This window comes from Pogoniulus pusillus, chromosome 15 (genome assembly GCF_015220805.1).
Source record: "Pogoniulus pusillus isolate bPogPus1 chromosome 15, bPogPus1.pri, whole genome shotgun sequence".
NCBI lineage: Eukaryota > Metazoa > Chordata > Aves > Piciformes > Lybiidae > Pogoniulus > Pogoniulus pusillus.
The window spans coordinates 23,381,371-23,401,123 of NC_087278.1; the positions used below are offsets into that span (position 1 = coordinate 23,381,371).

The 19,753-nt window shown below is 41.3% G+C and overlaps 1 protein-coding gene across 4 annotated transcripts in view; it reads right to left on the bottom strand.

The window, feature by feature from the left end:
* DNM1L (dynamin 1 like) overlaps positions 1-18,563 on the bottom strand; it is a 42,771-nt gene extending 24,208 nt beyond the window's left edge. For 2 of the 4 annotated variants that reach the window (XM_064155763.1, XM_064155761.1), the window contains exons 1-4: positions 18,348-18,563; positions 8,308-8,455; positions 2,680-2,718; positions 945-991 (exon numbers count right to left, since the gene is read on the bottom strand). In XM_064155763.1, the coding sequence (XP_064011833.1) occupies positions 945-991; positions 2,680-2,718; positions 8,308-8,455; positions 18,348-18,449 (336 nt within the window). In that variant the 5' untranslated portion in view covers positions 18,450-18,563. The remainder of the gene's footprint in view (positions 1-944; positions 992-2,679; positions 2,719-8,307; positions 8,456-18,347) is intronic. The other 2 variants (XM_064155765.1, XM_064155762.1) reach the window with 1 other exon arrangement.
* Between the last annotated feature and the right edge of the window lie 1,190 nt (positions 18,564-19,753).

Below are 19,753 nucleotides of genomic sequence, written 5' to 3' on the forward strand. Positions count from 1 at the left end.
GATAGTTTCATTTTAAATTGTTCCTACTCTTGCCAAAACTGCTCTCTTTCCACCAATCCAAAATAAATTAGCACAGAGCTACCCTTGCAAAGGGTCCCTCTGCATTCCTCTCTAGATTTCCTTAAATTTATAGCACAGAATCACAGAATCAACCAGGTTGGAAAAGACCTCCAAGATCATCCAGTCCAACCTAGCACCCAGCCCTAGCCAATCAACTAGACCATGCCACCAAGTGCCTCATCCAGGCTTTTCTTCAACACCTCCAGGGACAGAAACTCCACCACCTCCCTGGGCAGCCCATTCCAATGCCAATCACTCTCTGCCAACTTCCTCCTAACATCCATCCTAGACCTAGACCTCCCCCAGCTCAACTTGAGACTGTGTCCCCTTCTTCTGTTGCTGGTTGCCTGGCAGGAGAGACCAACCCCACCTGGCTACAGCCTCCCTGCAGGTAGTTGTAGACAGCAATGAGGTCATCCCTGAACCTCCTCTTCTCCAGGCTGCACACCCCCATCTCCCTCAGCCTCTCCTCACAGGGCTGTGCTCCAGGCCCTTCACCAGCTTTGTCACCCTTCTCTGGACACATTCCAGTATCTCAACTTCTCTCAAATTGAGGAGCCCAGAACTGGACACAGTACTCAAGATGTTGAGTACAGAATGTTTCTAAGCTGACAACAGTTGGAAGCTGGGAGAGTATCATATAGAAACCAAATCAATGTTCCACAAAATAAACAACTATCAGCAAACTTTCTGTCTTGAATTTAAAAGACTGTTTTCAGAAGTGTGCTCATAAGAAAACAAAACTGAAAATCCTCAACAGTTTGGCATGTAGTATATCAGGCAGAATAATCACCTTTTTGGGAAAGTCAAGGCAAGAGATGTAGCATTAAGTATACGTATGGCAGCATATTTATGACACTGCTAGTCCATCAGAGTAAACATACCTTATTTTTGGTGTGAAGAAATTTACCCCACTCCTCAGCATCTATCTCTGAAAACAAAGAATTCATAAATGAGGAAGAGGAAGCAGATGTTTCAATGATGTTTTTCCAAAAGTCCCTATTGAAAACTAAAATGTGATTGATTTTCTTCAAGCAGCACAAGAAAAACTAGTCTGCTTTTTACAGTTAGGTATTAAATAGTTCAGGACAAATACATTTATAATTCCGCTTATTCGAGCGCTGCATCTCATTAGTCTCTCTCTGTCTTACAGAAGGTCTACCTTTCTAATTATGATTGAGCCAATCAGATATTCTACCACTTTTCAGAAATGGTCAAGTGCATTACATTTCAGCTTGCAAAAGGAAACAAAAGAATTGTTAGCAGTACTTAAAAAAACCAAACTGAAACCGAACCCAGCTATTAGCACATTTTCTTTCACCATGCAGTGCGATCAAATTACAGCTGAAATAAAAGGTTAGAAAAACCTGCAGAATGATAACCAAGCCAACAGAAAAAAAGGTAAGAATTCTGCATAACAATGAAGTCTTAGGAGAATATGTCTTTTCCCAAATTTGTCAGAGCCAAACGTCTCAACTTTTGTCAGTTGTAACTGAAGTACTTGAGAGCTATTCAAGAGTGGTCCCAGAATCAGCAAAGGAGGTTTTGTCAATTACTGCTTTGTTGCACAGGCAGCAGTTTGAATCATACAGTGAGATACTCACTTTCACAACAGGAATTCTAAGTATTAGTGGTAACTTTTAGTTCATATTGTGAGATTGTGGTCATTTTCTCTCTGCTCCTTGATACAGAAATCCACTCTAGAGGAATATTTACAAGTAATCTGGCTACTTAGCAAACATATTGTGTGCTAGTTTGAGCCTAGCTGGGATATTTTAATGAGAGGAATTAGATGCTAGGCTGTGAAAAGGAAACAGCAGCGACGTCTACTTCACTCATAGGCTTGCTGAGATGGGTAAAAACAACACAAACATAGATAAAAGAGTTGCTCTTGGGCTATGGCTGCATGCACTTTTCTCTCTAACTTGCTAACTAATCCATCTGCTTCCTAACCCCCCCATGTCAATTCTCCAAACTCATCTTGCACATAAGGCAAAGTCTGGGATAAGGTAGAGGGGTGGAAAGGAGGTGGAAGGGTGGTTGGGAGTCCCTCCTGGGGACCTGGGGACTCTGGTTTCTGGGAGGGCTGTTGTATTTCTGTATTACTTTTTCAACTTGTATATTTCTGTATATAGCAGTATATATTGTAAGTACCTGCTTATACATTGTGCCAAGCTGTAAATACAGCTTCATTCTTTAATTTCCAGATCAGCTGAGTCTAGTCTGGGTGATTTTCACAACTGGGGGGGCGGGTAACACACAAACCATCTTATACTGAATACCTGTGATCACGTCATCTTGATGTCAAAACATTTTTCTATACAAATTGAATTTCAAGATACTGATGAACCAAAATTTTAAAGTATTTGGGAATTAAAAGTGCAGAAAATTTTATGAAGCAGCAACAGCACAGAAGAAAAGCAAAAATTTTCTCACTCTAATGCAACAAAGTAAAAAACCAAAAATCAACCATATCACAAGACTTAGCAAAATAATCAATCAACACAGTAGCAAAGTGTAAAAGTGTAACCAACAACAAAGTGGCATGAAATGTATGTGGCTTAGTGTATAAGCATGCACTCTATGCACAGGGAGAAAAGGCAAGTGGATAAAGGCAACCTTTAGAAAGGTGTCTTGCATTTTTCCACGTAGCAGGGTCTGCAGTTAAAGAGAAACAGCATTGAATGTTTAATTTTCTTCCCATCATATTTAGCATTGCATTTTATTAACTTTCAGTACCAGATTGTATTGCAAAGATCACAAATGCATTTAGAGAGATGTGCATGCTGCTCTACTATTGATGAAAATGTTTAACATACTAACAATATGCACAGAAATAAGATCTGATGCATGTTAATCAGATATTCCAGACAGTGAAGTTTACTTAATAACAACTTTATCACTGCTGTTCACCTATTTCCAATAGGTCACAGTTTTCTATCCAAGTACAGAAAACAGCACCATTATGCTACTCAAAAGCTTAATTTCTTTGGCAAAATAGGTTTCTCATAATTTACTCATGGCAAGAATGAGAAAGAGTAAGGAATGAGAAGTAAAAAAAAGTTTTTAAATGTCATTAGAAGTAATATTAGCACTTGGGGGGGAGGAGGGGAAAAATCTGAGGTTTTGCACCAACCTTTTTAATGCTCAGCTAAAAACCCAAGAAAGAAAAAGGGAGTCTTGAGAGATTTAAGAAGAGACAATATTAGCTACTGCTTTTCTCAACTTTGAACTGTCTCAGAATGTTTTCTGAAATATCATCCAAAAAAAGCCCACATTTTCTTGAAGAGTTGATGAGTTCACAACTTTGTTTTTATGCAATGTCAGTACAGCACCATAGAAGTGCAGAAATCAAAACAAACTGGAGAACATATTTCTGGCCTGAGCCCATTTGGCACAAACAAGAAGGTCTGGGAAGCCAGAATGATTTTAATGTCTTGCTCACATAGTTAAGGAAAAAGTTTGTCATCAATAGAAATATGATTATTTATATAGTCTGGATCCATTGAATTAAAAAATAATTACAAGAACTACATTTATCTTTGGTTTTAACTTGTTAATATCTACAGATCAATAGAAACTGGAGGGTTTTTTAAGACTTAACAAGCCAAAGTTTCTTTACTATATTTAACTAAAAAAAGACATGAAAAATGTATGTCTGTGTTTTAGCTTTGGTGCACATAAAAGAGATAGGCATAAAAAGCATGTAAGGAATAAATGCAATCTCCTGACAAACAAAAAAAAGTTAAGGAATAAATGCAATCTCCTGAGGTGTATCAGAGAAAAGCTTTTAGAAATACAGCAGGAAAACTCTTCCCCCACTTATCTGAGGAAGTCCATACTGACACCTTAATATTTGAGAAACACTTCCCAAAAGCTCTAATGTAATGCAAAGGAGTTTTTAGGAAAGGAGGAAGTATTTGCATTACTCAAAATGAAGGATGCTTAAGATAAGGAAAAATACATTTTAATTAGTCAACGTTCACCAATCCAATGTTCTGGTTTACCCACAGCACATTTTTAGAATCACTAGTTTCCCTGGTACATTGGTCTTCCCCTCGTTATGTTACTTTCTGGAAGCAAAACTTTCAGGTAACTTAATCACCTGCTTAGATTCAAGATTCAACACCAGATAAAAGAATGCAGAAATGGTGTTTTGGTCATTATAAAATTATTACAGATCATTAATTAATAAATTATTAAACCAGCAGCTACTAAGAAGAAACAGATTCTGCCTTTCCAAAAAACATCTCCTGGATGTCTATTTGCTTTTCTGGCTTTGCATATATTGGAATGAGACATGAAAACTTTAATATACTGGAAAACTAGACATGACTACAGTAATTTTCTTAGGACTGCTCTACAAACTCTTTCTTGTTATCTCCTATACTGCAATACTTCTTTGTGAAGCTCAAAATGCGTACAATGCTAACCAACTTCAGTAATCCGTGTACCTCTTCTCCTGTCCTAAAGCAGGAGAAATGTTTCTCACACAACAGGGCTTGAAAAAATGCTAATTAAAATCATAAAAGGCTACCACCATCAGCGATTTCTTGTAGCATGACAAGAAGGTCCCAAATGCTAAAAAGGACAAACATTTGCAAAGCATGAAGAATCTCACTCCTTTTCCTAGCTTTCTAGTTCCCATACTTGCACAGCTTTTGGACTCAGCAGACTACCATCTGAACTCTATTTTTCCATCCCATCACCTCACCCTTCCTAAGTATCTTTGTTTAAATAGAAAGAAAATAAATGCAACTTGTGAAAAACAAACCATGTGCACATCTTCCAATCCCTTCTGTATGTTGTACTACCCATTCCATCCTTGACTAGACGGCAAATTCTTTTGAATGAAAGCTTTTTCTCTTATGCTTCTGGAAACCTAAGTACAATGAAGAGGTCCACAGTGTTTGGGAGCTTACAGGTAAGAGATTCCTATTTTAAGTAGAGAGCAAAAAACTGACAGTGTGATTAGCAAGTAACAGATGTATATTATTCTTGTGTTCCATATCAATTCCATTTGTTTAGAATTTGAACAATGTTCAGCTTCCTATTTTAGACAAAAAAATCCCTTATGAGCATGTGCTAATTGATTATTTGTAAGCTCCTCTTTCTTTTCTATTCACTAACAAAGGGCTAAGTTACCAGAATAGGTCTTAGATATTTGACCAATTTAATAATTCACGAGGCCAGTTCTCTCATAAATGCAGTTTTGTTTGCAATTTGATAAGAGAATATCAGTGTAGTGTCACCACCTCAAACACACTATATGTACTGAAACACTAGAGGATAACAACAAACAGTAAAAGCATAATGAGAACATTTTATTCACACCAAATCACACACATCTCTGTAGAATGCATGTGTCACTCTGAAATACCATGTTATGAAAACAGAGCACTTCACATTTAATGGAAAATTCACCACTCTACTATTTCTGACTACCTTGATTTACTGCAATGCCCACCATACAAGGAAATCACACAGCTCATCAGTGACTTTGAGGGACAGTGGAAAAGATCTTCAGCATTGCACGTCAGAAAAACTTTAAGATACTTCAAGTGTCTATCTGCAATCCTTTCTCAAGAATCTTTCCCAATGTGATAAAAAATAATTAAAAAAACAACAAAAGAAAAAAATGCAAAAGTTTAACAATCACCAACGTAACCAAATCCCCTAAACTGGTATGCATTCTTTGGCAGCTCACATGCATCAGAAGATGCCATGACTTAGCTATTGATAGACACCATTTTTGCCCATCATGGTCATGAAGACAAGGCTTAAACAAACAGCACAGCTTTAGGTTAGTAACAGGGAAGATTACTGCAAGCAAACACTCTGACATAGCTAAAATTTAAGCTCCTATGAACCACAGACCAGTACTATGTTTAAATTGATGTATTTATATGTAATACTTGTACATACCCAGAACAAGCACTAGGATGGGTAAAAGCAACAAATCACACAAATCACAAAACAATGAGGCAGTTGCATAAAACTATCTGCACAGAGTGTTCATTACCAGCACATTCAGAAAGCAGCATGTTTAGACTGATACTCTCCAATAATTGATTTGTAAAGAAGTAATCACTCAGCTGGAGTATATCCTTTTCTGCAAGACTATGGACAAATTTCTCTCTTGGAAATCCCAAATGCTTATTCAATCCTACCTCAACACCCACCTCCTAACAAACAACAATGACTTGTAATAGTATATTGACTTATTACAATATCAGACAGCAAAGCTAGGATAAAAAGTGGCCACCTTTTCCTTCCCAAGCTACTTGACCCCATCTTCTCAGATGTAACACCACAATATGTACATATGTTAAACCAGACTAGCAACAAAACCATTTAGACCTTGATTTGTCTGAACTTTGGAGGAAAAGCAGCATTTCAAATGGAACTGATAAGTCATAAAGGTTTTTTGTTCTCACCAAAGAAGCCCATGTCCCTCCCAAAGGAACATCAAAAAGAGATCACAGCACATGTGTCTTACATACAGATTTTTGCCCCAAAGATCTAAGTGGGCCCTCCTTAGGACAAGGAGCAATGGGTGTAAATTGCAGCAAAAGAGGTTCCGCCTCAACACAAGGGGGAACTTCTTTACTGTAAGGGGAATAGGCTTCCCAGAGAGGTTTTGGAGTCTCCTCCTCTGGAGACTTTCGAGGCCTGTGTGGATGTGTTCCTCTGTGATTTGTGTTAGATAGTATTGTCTTGCTCTGGCGGGGGGGGTGGACTCGATCTCCTTGGCCCCCTTCCAACGCCTAATATCCTGTGATCCTGTGGGCCCAACATCCTTACGCAATAATATCATTGACACCTTCTAAATGCAAGATCTGAACCCTCAGATCAAATGCAACTTAAAACAAAAAAGCTCTCCTTGACTCAGAACGCTCCAATGACAAAAGCATCCTTTATATCTGGAAAGCTGTAGAGAGAACAAAACTATATCTTGTTCCACAACTCAGAATTAAAGCATACTGAAAAATACTAGAAGCTGTAACTCTGCACAATGCAAGTAACATAAAGCCACATGTAAAGAGATAAAATGTGCCAGTCCTAAAAGATTGTCCAGAGACATTCTGAATTTTCCATCTTTGGAATTTTTCCAGACCCAGATGGAAAAAAAACCCAACAATGTGAGGAAGCCTGGTCTTAAGGTGCTTTGTTTGAGGAGGAGGTTGGACTACAGACCTGCTAAGATTAATTCCAACCTGAATTGTTGTACAATCTTCTACACTCCAGGCCACCCTGGACTGAACACTGTAAGTTCCTCATTGTTATGAACCTGAATCCTGCCTAATCTGTGCTTGCAGCAATAATGAAAATTGGCACTTAAACCTTTTCCCCTGCACAACACTAGTAACTGTTCTTTAGCAACAAAGGCTATGAATATTATATGCAGACAAATAGTGTAAAGAATCTGACTTACTATTGCTGGAAACACTTGTTTCAAAAAAATTGAACACAATAACTACAGCCATCAAATGCCTGTATACTTTCACTGTCTACAACAAAAAGCTAAGATATGTCTTACTATCAGAAGGTGGATATGAGCCTGCTGCTCTTTCATAAGATCAAGAGCACTAGTCAGTATAGAATGAGTATGTGAACTCCCAAGCAACAAGTAAGATTACTTTCTTGATCTGCAGAAGGATAATATACAAACACTACAGAAGACTAAGCTTCAAACTTCAAGCTTTGGAACATTTAGAGTTGCTCTTGGTGTGTTTGGAATCACTCAGGGCAGCCCAGTAAGGCACTATCTGTAAGCTACAGGACACGTCCACTAAATTCTTTTTGCACCTACTGCAAGTTTGTTTTCCCTCTCTTCTCTCATCTATTTCCTAACCTTCTAAAACCTCATGTTCTCATCCTCTCTAGGAAAAGCCTTACTCATGCAGCAAATGAGGATGTGAAGAGAAGCATAAGAAAACCATGCTCTTTACACTCTAAGCAATCATTGTAACTAAAAAGTTTTCTTTGGCCTACTTTTCTCATAACTGTTTCCTAAGAACAAACAGGAAAGTGTAAAACGTTAAAGATATTTTGAATGCCCAAGAGATCTTTACTTCATGATATTTGCTACATGGACAGAACAGATGTGACAACAACCGTGTTTAGTTAGAAATAAATTGCAGAAAGCACACTCAAGTTTTGAGATTACAACTGATGTTTCAGTCAGTAAGACTAAAAGTTTCTTTCTCTTTTACTAGGCAAAACACGTTATCAGATTACACTTACCATTTTCATCTCCAGCTGTTTTCCGACCATCCTCTGGGGAAACGTGCACCAGCTGCAGAATAAGAGGTCTCCGGGTGACAACTCCAGTACCTCTTGGGAGCAGATCCCTCCCCACAAGACTTTCCAACACAGAACTCTTTCCACTGCTCTGAAAATCAGAATACAGCTACATGATTTTCTTAAACATAAAAAAAAGCAGTAATATTTTAGTTTTGGTTTGCTTTCATCCTTCCTGCAAACAATGCTCTACTCTGCAATACAGTGTCCAAATGAGAGGCTGATGGACTTGCTGCATCTGAAGCAGTAATGATGGCCACGCACTGAACTTTGCACTAACAGTCTAAATCTACTTGGGATACTTAAAAAATCCATGTAGATAGATGGATTTTTTTTCACTTAAGGCTAACACATAGTTATTATACCTTGCATAATACCCTACTTAACATTTTCTATCCCAAATATTAATCTCTCTAGAAACATTTTGGAAAAGAAAAAAATACTTTTCTTCAAAATGCTTGGGAGGAAATTTAGTGTCTTCTACTATGTCATTTTTTTAAGCACCTTGCAGTAACACCTCACTTGCAGACTATGGAATTTAACCTTCTGTTACTATTAATATACACTAGCCATGTTAATAATAACAAGAGTGTTATGAAAAATTAACTATGTACACTTGAGTACATAAACTATTACAACCTTCTACTCCTTTTGCATTCGAGGTGGTTTTGGTGTTTTGCAGGTTTTGGTATCATGTATTATATAAGCTTCATAAGTGAAGACATAGTTTTACTCCTAACATATAAACTCCCATTGTTTTATACTGTCTCTTCCATTCTCTGTGTTAAGTATTTAACAACTGAATTGACTGCAAACATCTGTCTATGCAACAACAAACTGCAATGAATTGAACATACTTAGACTGAAATCACAAATACTCTTTGAAAGTCTACATTTAAAATATTCCCCTGCAGGACTTTTGTATAAAATGTGGAATTAGGCTACGTGGTCAAATAAGCAGCTGTTACCACATAGATTTTAAGACCAAGTCAAGACCACTAGCATGTTAAAAGTAACATAAACAATAGATATAAACATGTCAACATAATGCTTTGAAAGTCTGACTGGTAAGATTTTGTCTTTTCATTAGAACTGTATTAAATTCTTCCTATTTTCAGCAGCTGGAAAGTCAACGTGGGCATGCCAGGAGAAAACCTGCTCTGACAACCATTGCCCTCAGCTAAGAAATTATTCAGTATTAATGCTACTATAATTCTACCAAACAATTATCTTAAGAAACAAACCCAACAACAAAACCCCAACAGATGCTCCTAGAAGTTAGAATATGCATTACTGCTACAGAATCTCATTTCAGCTTTGCAGTTATGAGTACGTAACCTAACATTAAATAAAAGCAGTGTTGAAAATATTTCAAATATCACATACTTAGTGACATCTTAGGGGACTTTTCTAAAAACTAAAACCAGATCAGCAGATATCCAGCAGCACAGCACTATTACAGAGCACATTTCTATTAGTGCAGCAAGACCAGACAGGAACCTACTACATGAGAGCATTACAACCTATTAAAAATAGGATTTGTGTACAGAAGAACAAAATAAATACTAAAATACAAGGCCAACCTCCCAGAAAGCTTGAATAGTGACAACAAATGAAAGCATTCTTTTCTTCTAACATTTTACTTTATATCTGGGCTTTATGGCAGAGAAAAATGCTATTCCATCAAGACTGACATTTGACTCAATAGGTGACTAACCAACCAACACAGATCATGCATATTTTTCAAAGTAAATCTGAGTCAAATCTGACAGCAGTGAGACCAGCTGTCTAGAAAAGGTAGGGAGGAGGACAAGGTCACAGGAACAGAAAGACAGCCTTAAGATTTTTTGCTTTGAAAGGCTACCCAAGAAAGCAACTCATAATTTTCTTCTTCAGCTGAACTTTTCCAATCAAATTTGGGTGCCTCCCATGCAAGAAGCTTATTGCAGGACATTGGGCAGTGAAAACTTATGAAAAGATAACAATCTGGCTAAAGCACAAACCAGCTTGTGGTGGTTTGGGTGTTACTTGCTCCCCCCACTTTGGAAATCACCCAGACTAGACTCAGCAGGCTCTGGAAACTGAATGAAGCTTATATTTACAGCTTAGCACAATATACAACCAGGTATTTACAATATATACAGTTACATACAGAAATATACAAGGTAAAAGGTAATGCAGAAACACAACAGCCCTCCCAGAAACCTGAGTCCCCAGGAGAGGATCCCAACCATCCTTCCACCTTCTCCCATTCCCCTGCCTTTACCCCAGACATTGCTTTGTGCCCCAAGGAAGAATGGAGGGGCAGCCAGGAGGGTTAGGAAGCAAAGTGGATTAATCTGAGAGATGGAGGGTGAGGTTAGAGAGAAAACGCAGCCCACAGCCCAGACAAAGAGCGACTCCCTTATCTATGTTTGGATTCTTGCTCTTAGACCTCTCAGCAAGCCTATAAGTGAAGTAGACATCACCACTGTTTCCCTTTCACAGCCTGTGATCTAGTTCTTTTCACCAAAACATTCTAGCTAGCTTCAAAGTAGCACGCAGCTCTAGAAACCTCTCTGAAGAATTACTGATATTACAGAATGTGAAAAAAAAACACATCTCAGTGACAAACAACAAACCACTGGCCAAGCTACTCTCCGTCATTTATCAACAGTCCTGATGCACTGGAGAGGTCCTCAAAGACTGGAAGCTGGCCAATGTGATGCCCATCCTCAAGAATGGCCAGAAGGAAGAACCAGGAAATTACAAACCTGTTAGCCTGACCTCAGTGCCAGGCAAGGTCAGGGAACAGGTCATCCTGAGTGCCAACACAAAGCACCTGCAGGATGGCCAAGGGATCAGGCCCAGCTAGCATAGATTTAGGAGGGGCAGGTCTTGCTTGACCAACCTGATCTCCTTTTATGATCAGGTTACCCACCTGGTGAATGTGGGGAAGGCTGTGGATGTAGTCCACCTGGACTTCAGCAAAGCCTTTGACACCACCTGCCACAAGGAGTTCCTGGAAAAGCTGGCAGCTCATGGCTTGGACAGATTGACACAGATATTGGTCAAGAACTGGCTGGAGGGCTGGGCCCAGAGAGTGGTGGTGAATGGTGCCACATCTACTTGGCAGCCAGAAACTAGTGGTATCCCCAAAAGATCAGTGCTGGGTTCGATTCTGGTCAATATTTTCATTGATGATCTGAACCAGGGCATTGAGTCCATCATCAGTAAGTTTTCAGATGACACCAAATTAGGAGCAAGTGTCGATTTGCTGGAAGGCTGGAGGGCCCTGCAGAGGGTGGGCAGAAGTCAACGGGATGAGATTTCACAAGGCCAAGTGTAGGGTTCTACACTTTGGCCACAACAACCTCATGCAGCGCTACAGGCTGGGGACTGAGTGGCTGAGAGCAGCCAGGCAGAAAGGGACCTGGGGGTACTGATAGATAGTAGCTGAAGATGAGCCAGCAGTGTGCCCAGGAGAGCCAATGGCATCCTGGCCTATATCAGGAACAGTGTGGCCAGTTGGACAAGGGAAGCTGCTCTTCCCCTGTACTCAGCACTGGTCAGGCCATACCTTTAGTATTGTGTCTGGTTCTGGGCTCCTCAATTCAAGAGAGATGTTGAGGTACTGGAAGGTGTCCAGAAAAGGGCGACAAAGATGGTGAAAGGCCTGGAACACAAACCCTATGAGGAGAGGCTGAGGGAGCTGTGGGTTGTTTAGCCTGCAGAAGAGGAGGCTCAGGGCAGACCTCATTGCTGTCTACAACTACCTGAAGGGAGGTTGTAGCCAGGTGGAGGTTGTAGCCAGTGGGGGTTGGTCTCTTCTCCCAAGCAATCAGCAACAGAACAAGGGGACACAGTCTCAAGTTGTGCCAGGGGAGGTCTAGGCTGGATGTTAGGAGGAAATTGTTGGCAGAGAGAGTGATTGGCATTGGAATGGGCTGCCCAGGGAGGTGGTGGAGTCACTGCCCCTGGAGGTGTTGAAGAAAAGCCTGGATGAGGCACTTAGTGCCATGGTCTAGTTAAGTGGCCAGGGCTGGGTGATAGGTTGGACTGGATGATCTTGGAGTTCTCTTCCAGCCTGGTTGATTCTAAGTGGAATGCCTGCTCAAAAAGATAAGCTATGATAAAGGAGCATCAAATACACTGAATAAAAACAAACACACACAGAGAGTAGTTACAAAATTAGCAGAGTTTCATTTACTAGAAATATTCTTAGGGACTCTTGAGCAAGATTTGTTACACACATGTAGAATGATTACTCAGTCTCAAAGGGCTGGAAGTGAGACAGATGAAGTAACTTCTCTTGAACATGTAATCCAAGTAGATAAGGAGTAACAATAAACAGCTAAAGTCCTAACCAAGAACTTCATCAAAGCAAGAAGTCAAAATCCATGGGACAAGCTGCTGCACACTACTGCTCACTGCTTGGTTTTACCAAAGGAGTGGTATTCCAGAAAGACAAGATTGTTGCAAGAAGCTATGTGCAGAACTAAAACACCAAGTCTTACACCACTCTCAGCTATTTTGGAATGTAGAAGGAACAATCTGGATCTTTCATAAATGTGAAGTAATGCAATGGATGAGACACTACAGTATCCTGCACATTAGGAAATTAGTTTCAAATTGCATTAGGTTCCTTCATTAAAGCAATCTGTTCTTGGAACATAATATGGTATCTAATGACGCACTCCTTAATCTGGGCCCCATGCACATCCATTACCAAGAACTGTCTGGGTAAGGAAAGCAGTAAACACAAAGCTGATCCCTTTCTGCCAGTGAGATAAAGTGGGAGATGTGGATCTGTTCAGTACACAAATTCAGTTCCACCAGTTCTTCATATAACTGATGCAGGAGAAGACTAACACTGATAACCAAGAGTACCATGTAATTTTTAGGAATAAGCTCTAGCAGCCTAATGCTTGTTTTGTTATCTCATTGGAATGCTTGTCATGATTTTAAGCAGACTGATATCCGTAAGTCATCCCATTATACAAACCTTTTGTGGCCTGTCAGGTGGACCTTAATGCCTGATCCTATGATTTTTTCAGTTGTACACCAGTAAACACTTGCAAATCACAGAAACACAGAACTGCAGAATGTTAGGAGTTGGAAGGTACCTAGAGATCATTGAGTCCAACCCCACTGCCAAAGCAGGAACACCTGGGGCAGGTCACACAGGAACGCATCCAGGTGGGTTCTGAAATTCTCCAGAGAAGGAAATTCCACAACCTCTCTGGGCAGCCTGTTCCAGTGCGCCATCATCCTTACTATAAAGAAGTATTTCCTTGTTTTGAGGTGGAACTTGTATCCTGGCTTGTACCCATTGTTCCCTGTGCTATCACTGGCACCACCAAGAAGAGATTGGCACCCCCCTCACAGTAGATATTTATAGAAGTTGGTAAGATCCCCTCTCAGCCTTCTCTTCTCAAGACTAAACAGCTCAAATTCTCTCAGCCTTCACAGGAGAAATGTTCAAATCCTAAATTGTCCTCGTACCTCTCTGTTGGATTCTCTCCAGCAGATACAAGGAATTGCTAACTATGAGATTTCTTAGTGATATATAGTAATCCCTGAAGAATTCTCTTAAGCAATATATCTTCTTTTACACCTGAAGCAAAACAGCTGCAATTTTGCCATTTTTTATCATAAGAGCAATATACAGACATAAAAGGTTTTAAAAAAAGAAGTTCTATTACTGGGAAATATAAGGTACTTTTTTTGGGATCTCATCCCCAGGAATATTACCCAGATAGGTGCTTTGAAAAGTACTTTGCAGTGGCTATCCTGGAAGACTTCAGCATGCTAGAGCCAAAGAGCAGCAAGATTCTTTTTTTTCCCCTGGTTTTGCAGACACAAATTATTCTGAATAAAAAGGTCAGCACACATTCAATTTCAGAGCAGTCCCACAAGGCAGCTGCTTTGGTTGGGAAAGCTACTGTGGCAGAATTTTCATATGTGAACCAGGGTCATTCCATGCTAGGCTGGTTCTAAACAGCTAACATTTAGAAATGTATTTACTGATTAGAAGAGAATTTTGAAATGGTAAGTAGGCCTTGTGAATTATTACAAGACACGATTTGGAAAATATTTATACCTCTAGAAAGATGCAGAAGAGCTAACAGGCTGATCTCAACTTGATAAAGCAGTAAAATGAGCATAATGCAGCACAAGCTGTGGCAAAATACATTTGTTTTCTGTGAAAGATCTTGTCTGGATTACAAGACTGTTGTTCCTGCAGGCCATTCCCCATTCATTGGAATAGAGAGCTATTCTGAAACAGTTTGGAAGCCCCAAGAAGTGCCTCCATGAAAGACAACATGTACAAGCAGTAAGGAGAGCCAGAATTTGCACAGCTTAGTAAAAATTCTGCAGGAATGATATACTTACACTATATCTAAATCTAGAAATACACCAAACAAACAGAAGATTTGCAGGTCTATTCTTTCTCAATACATCAATTCTCAAAGTCCTCCAGTAAGAAAAAAATGCCTCACATAAACAGAAATGCCGAATACAAAACTTCTCTAAGCTAGATCATGAAACTAGGGTATTTAACACCCACATTTCAAAGCCATATAGACTAACTTTACTTAATACTGCTTATTACTATATTCATTACTTTTTTTCAGTAAAATGAAATCAAAACCAAGCCAACTTGTATCTTCAGATTTAAAAAGTTCTAAACTCCCAATATTAGCTGCCAGTTTTTCCTTGTTCTAATTGGAGTGATGAAGATCTTAACTTTCCCATTCAAATCTTCCTGCTCACTGCCATCTGGAATGGGTTGCCCAGAGAGGTGTTCGAGGCCCCATCCCTGGAGGTGTTTAAGGCCAGGCTGGATGAGGCTATGGCCAGCCTGATCTAGGGTAGGGTGTCCCTGCCCATGGCAGGGGGGGTTGGAACTAGATGATCCTTGTGGTCCCTTCCAACCCTGACTGATTCTATGATCTGTCTGAACTTCCTCACTCAGGATAAAATGTGTCTTAGTCTGGGAAGTGCCTTTTACAGAATCATCTAAACCTGGTTTGTGTCCGGTTCTGTTCCTTACATGGTAGTAGAATTGGGACTGAAAGTTAGTTAACCTTCTGACTACTATATGAACAAACCTTTTCCAAGAACTATACAACCCTGTTCTCTCTCAATTCCAAAATACAATCACCAGAGCTGTCTGTTTAATAGCCTTGCCCTTCATTTTCCTGAAATCATTTACTTTGCATTATCTCTTGTGGGCAAAATAGAAGATTCATCTCTTCTAATCAAAACAGATTCTCTGAGAAAAACAATTGCTAGTCAAAAGATGAACAGGACTCTGGCAGTGTGCATACAAAACTAGTGGGGAAGAGAACACGCCACTCAATCCACATCCTTCTACAACTGTGTATTCTCTCCACTCTTCCAAAATAACTGGGCAGTTGCAAACAAAATCAGTACCTTCATTGAAAAGATGTTTGTTATTGCTTCATATTAAAAATCTGTCAAGATAAAAGGCACCTAACTTATTAAAACTTTATTTTCATTCACATAGTCTACACCTAAGAGTGAAAATGCCATCCTCACAATCAGAGAGGCCCTCAGGACTTAAAAAGTATAGCTGTTTAGATACTGAGAAAGCCCATCTAAAAAATAAACAGCATAAACCTAAAAGTCTACTCTATAGAACATTAGCAGCAAAACTTACATCTGATAAATGTAAATAGCTAATTAATGTCAGCCTCACTTTGCTGCTTATCCGATACAGACACCAGAACCCTAACAGCATGATTTGACAGGAAGAAGGGATGGAAAACGGAAAAGAGTTACACTCAAATCCAGCTACAATGAATGTGAGGTATCAAAACAAAACAAAAAAAAACCAGGAAGTTCATAAAACACTTGGAAGCAAACCCAAGCTCTCCTCAGCCAGCATAACCAGAAGTGAAGCTATAGTCTAGTTACACCCCCTTTGATAAATGTAGAGGAAAATGTAATTTTTAACATCTGCTTGAATTCTCAGTAAAAGATCCCTGGACAAAACCAAAACAAAGTAAACCTAAACATACAAACATACACACACACCACCATCCCCACAAAAAAAAAAGGAAAAGACAACACTGAAAAATCCTAATCAAACAAAAAGCCTCAAACAACCACAACAAGCAAACAAAAATAAAAACACAAGGAGGAAGAATGGTTCATATGAGGTTGCTTGGTGCAAGCTGAAACTGGGTTCTTGCCAGCAGATTGAACAAACCAGGTAAACTGCAATGGCTTGAATTTTTGCTCCCCTAATTTTTTGTGACATGCTTTGACACAGCATCCACTAGATTCTTTTCCTTATTTTAGCAATCAAGACCACAGGTAAGAAGTTGGAAGCAGTGGGAAGCTAAACAGGTGAATTACCATCCCAACTGCTTAGTCTAACAGAATATATTTATTCAAATGTTAGGGCTATCTGTTTCTCAGATCAAGAAACCTTTCTCCTTGGCAATCAAAATTCATTTAGCATAGAAATATGAATCATGATACTCATTACAAAGAGCAAAAAAGGAAATAATGCTCATCTTGGAGCCAATCAGAGAGTCTAACAGCTTCTTTGGATGGAAACATCCAACACAAAAGTCTATGTTAAATACTGTAAACTACATCTCCTCATTTGAAGTCCCAAAATAGTATTAACTGAAGACTAAGCAAAAACAAACAAACAAACAAACAACACAAACATACACCTGAAAAGCCACTTTAAAATCTCAATTTGAATTTCATTAGTTGCTTGCTTGTATGATCTTTAATGCAAAGGAGATTTTTAATGTAAGGGAGTCATCATAAAGCCTCCTATCAGCTACAGAAATAGTAAGTGCCTGATATAGCTTACCAGTGCATAGCCTCTACTATCCAACTCAAGTATTTTATATCTATTTTATAAAGTGGCTGGCAAAGTCAGTGAATCTATCTGGTTCACATTAGTAAAACAAAGAAAGACTGCTCGTTGCCTCACAAGCAGCTCAACACAGCTTTTAACAAACCTATTTGAAGCTTCAGCAACGTGCAAGCTTTAAACATAGAGCTCATTTAAGTCATATAATGAAATACCCGACGGCAGAGTTGTCGTTATTACTGTCTTAGGTAACATGTGTAACATCACACATTCAATAAACACTGTTAATTTCACAGGAACAAAGCGGGATCCGTTACATTCGAGTTACATCTGTGTTTAACGTTTCATTTTCAATTCCCTTATGCCTGCTGCGGTTCTGTTCACACACATCCTGCTGCCGAAAAGTTTTGCTGAAGAGCAGCAACCCATTTGAACAGATCTGAACGGGCCTGAATTATCTCCGAGCCCAGCAGCAACATTATCAGGCTGAGGCATGCACGTTTTAACTGTTAGTCAACAAAAAGTCTGCCTTCACCTCTCAACTTCATTCCCTATCATCAGCTAAGACAAATAGGTTCAAGCAACAGAACTTGTAGGAAGGGAAAACGATCCTCGACTACAAGATGCGGTTCTGCTAACATCCCTTTTAGTCAGCCCCCACTTCACAAAATGGGAATCCAGAGACTAGAGATGACGGTCACGCTGAAGCAGCAGGCCTCGGAGCGGGAGGTGCCACCACACCTCCGGTGTTGGGGGTCGACGCGGGGCCACGGGAGGGGCAGGGCTGGCCCTTCTGGCAGCCCTCGAGTGCTCCTTGGCCGCCTGAAGCGCAAAGGGGAGGGAAAGCGGTGAAGAGACACTCCCGTTGCAAATGGTGGGGAGGCAGAGGAGACCGCGGAGGCAATGAAGAAAGAGAGTGAAGGGGGACGTGGGCAGGGAAGGGCGACCGGGGCGGGCGTCCGCCCGTCCCTGCCACCCTCCGCTAGTCGCGTCCCTCCGTGCCCTTGGCGGAGGCGACCGCGGGTCAGTAACAGCGGAGGAGCGATGAACGGCTCGACTTTGCCCTCAAGGAGGTAGCAGCCCGCACCGCCCCCTCCCCGACCCCGGCCTGGCCTGACTTGCCGGCCCTGCCTCGCCTCACCTGTGTGCCCACCACCACGATCTGCGGCAGCTGGATGATGTCAGCCCCCACCGTGTTAAACACATCCTGCAGCTTGTTAATGACCGGTATCAGCGCCTCCATAACGGCGCGGGAGGGAGGGCAAGGGCCCGGGAAGGCGTCGGCGATGAATGGGCGCGACAGGCAACGGCACCCGTCAGCCTCACCCTCCGCCTGCCGCCATTGGCGCCGGCCCCCACGCACGGCGCGGCCCCCAGAAGGCTGTGCGCGGAACCCCGGCCGTAGCGCCGCCGCCCCGGGGCATCATGGGAGTTGTAGTGCAGGGGAGGAGGCAGGGCGGGCGGGGGCGGTTGCTGCTGCCTGTCAGTTGCTGCTGCCTGTCAGTTGCTGGTGTGCGCTTCCCGCTCGCAGGAGCAGAGCTGCTGGGCAAGCGCTCAGGGGGCGGAGGGTCGGGAGAGCGGACAGCCTGGTCGCTGTGGGCTTGTATTACAAACCATGTCCAGGTTTTATCCTCTCTTCTGGAACGTGTCCCGAGAAGGGCAACAAAGCTGTTGAGGGGCCTGGAGCACAGCTCTGTGGGGAGAAGTTGAGGGAGCTGTGGGTTGCTTTTCATGGAGAAGAGGCTCAGGAGAGACCTCACTGCTGTCTACAACTACTGAAGGGAGGCTGTAGCCAGGTGGGGTTGGTCTCTTCTGCCAGGCAAGCAGCAACAGAACAAGGGGACACAGACAAGTTGTGCCGGGGGAAGTCTAGAATGGATGTTAGGAGGAAGTTGTTGTCAGAGAGAGTGATTGGCATTGGAATGGGCTGCCCAGGGAGGTGGTGGAGTTTCTGTCCCTAGAGGTGTTGAAGCAAAGCCTGGATGAGGCACTTAGTGCCATGGTCTGGTTGATTGGCCAGTGCAGGGTGCTAGGTTGGGCTGGATGATGTTGGAGGTCTCTTCCAACCTGGTTGATCCTATGATAAAGCTGATCGCTGCCAGGGATCCCCAGTGGCAGTGTGGTCCGAGAGTCGAAGCAGCAAAGGGAGCCTGTGTGGGGCAGGTGGGTCCAGGGTGGCTGCCCGAGGCAGTTTGTAGCAAGCATCACAGAGCAGGCACATTTAGTCGAGGCGTTATGTTTTGAAAATCCCTGAAAAGCAGGAAACAACCAAACGTGTGCCCTTATTGCCCAGGTGTGGCAGCGGTGCAGCCTCAGTACAGCAAGGAAGGGTAATGCATGGAAGGTGCTAGACCTTGACAACATCTGGTGCCACAAAGCCAATAGAGCAGGAAAACTGCTGGAGATGAGGAAAAAGTGCAATGAGGGTCTCCATGGATAGTAAAGAAGGAAAAGAAGAAGACCTGAAAACCGAGTAGCTGAAAGCATCTTCTCCAGTTTCTGTTCACAAGTTGAGAACTACAATAGACATGTTTAAAACAGCTGTGT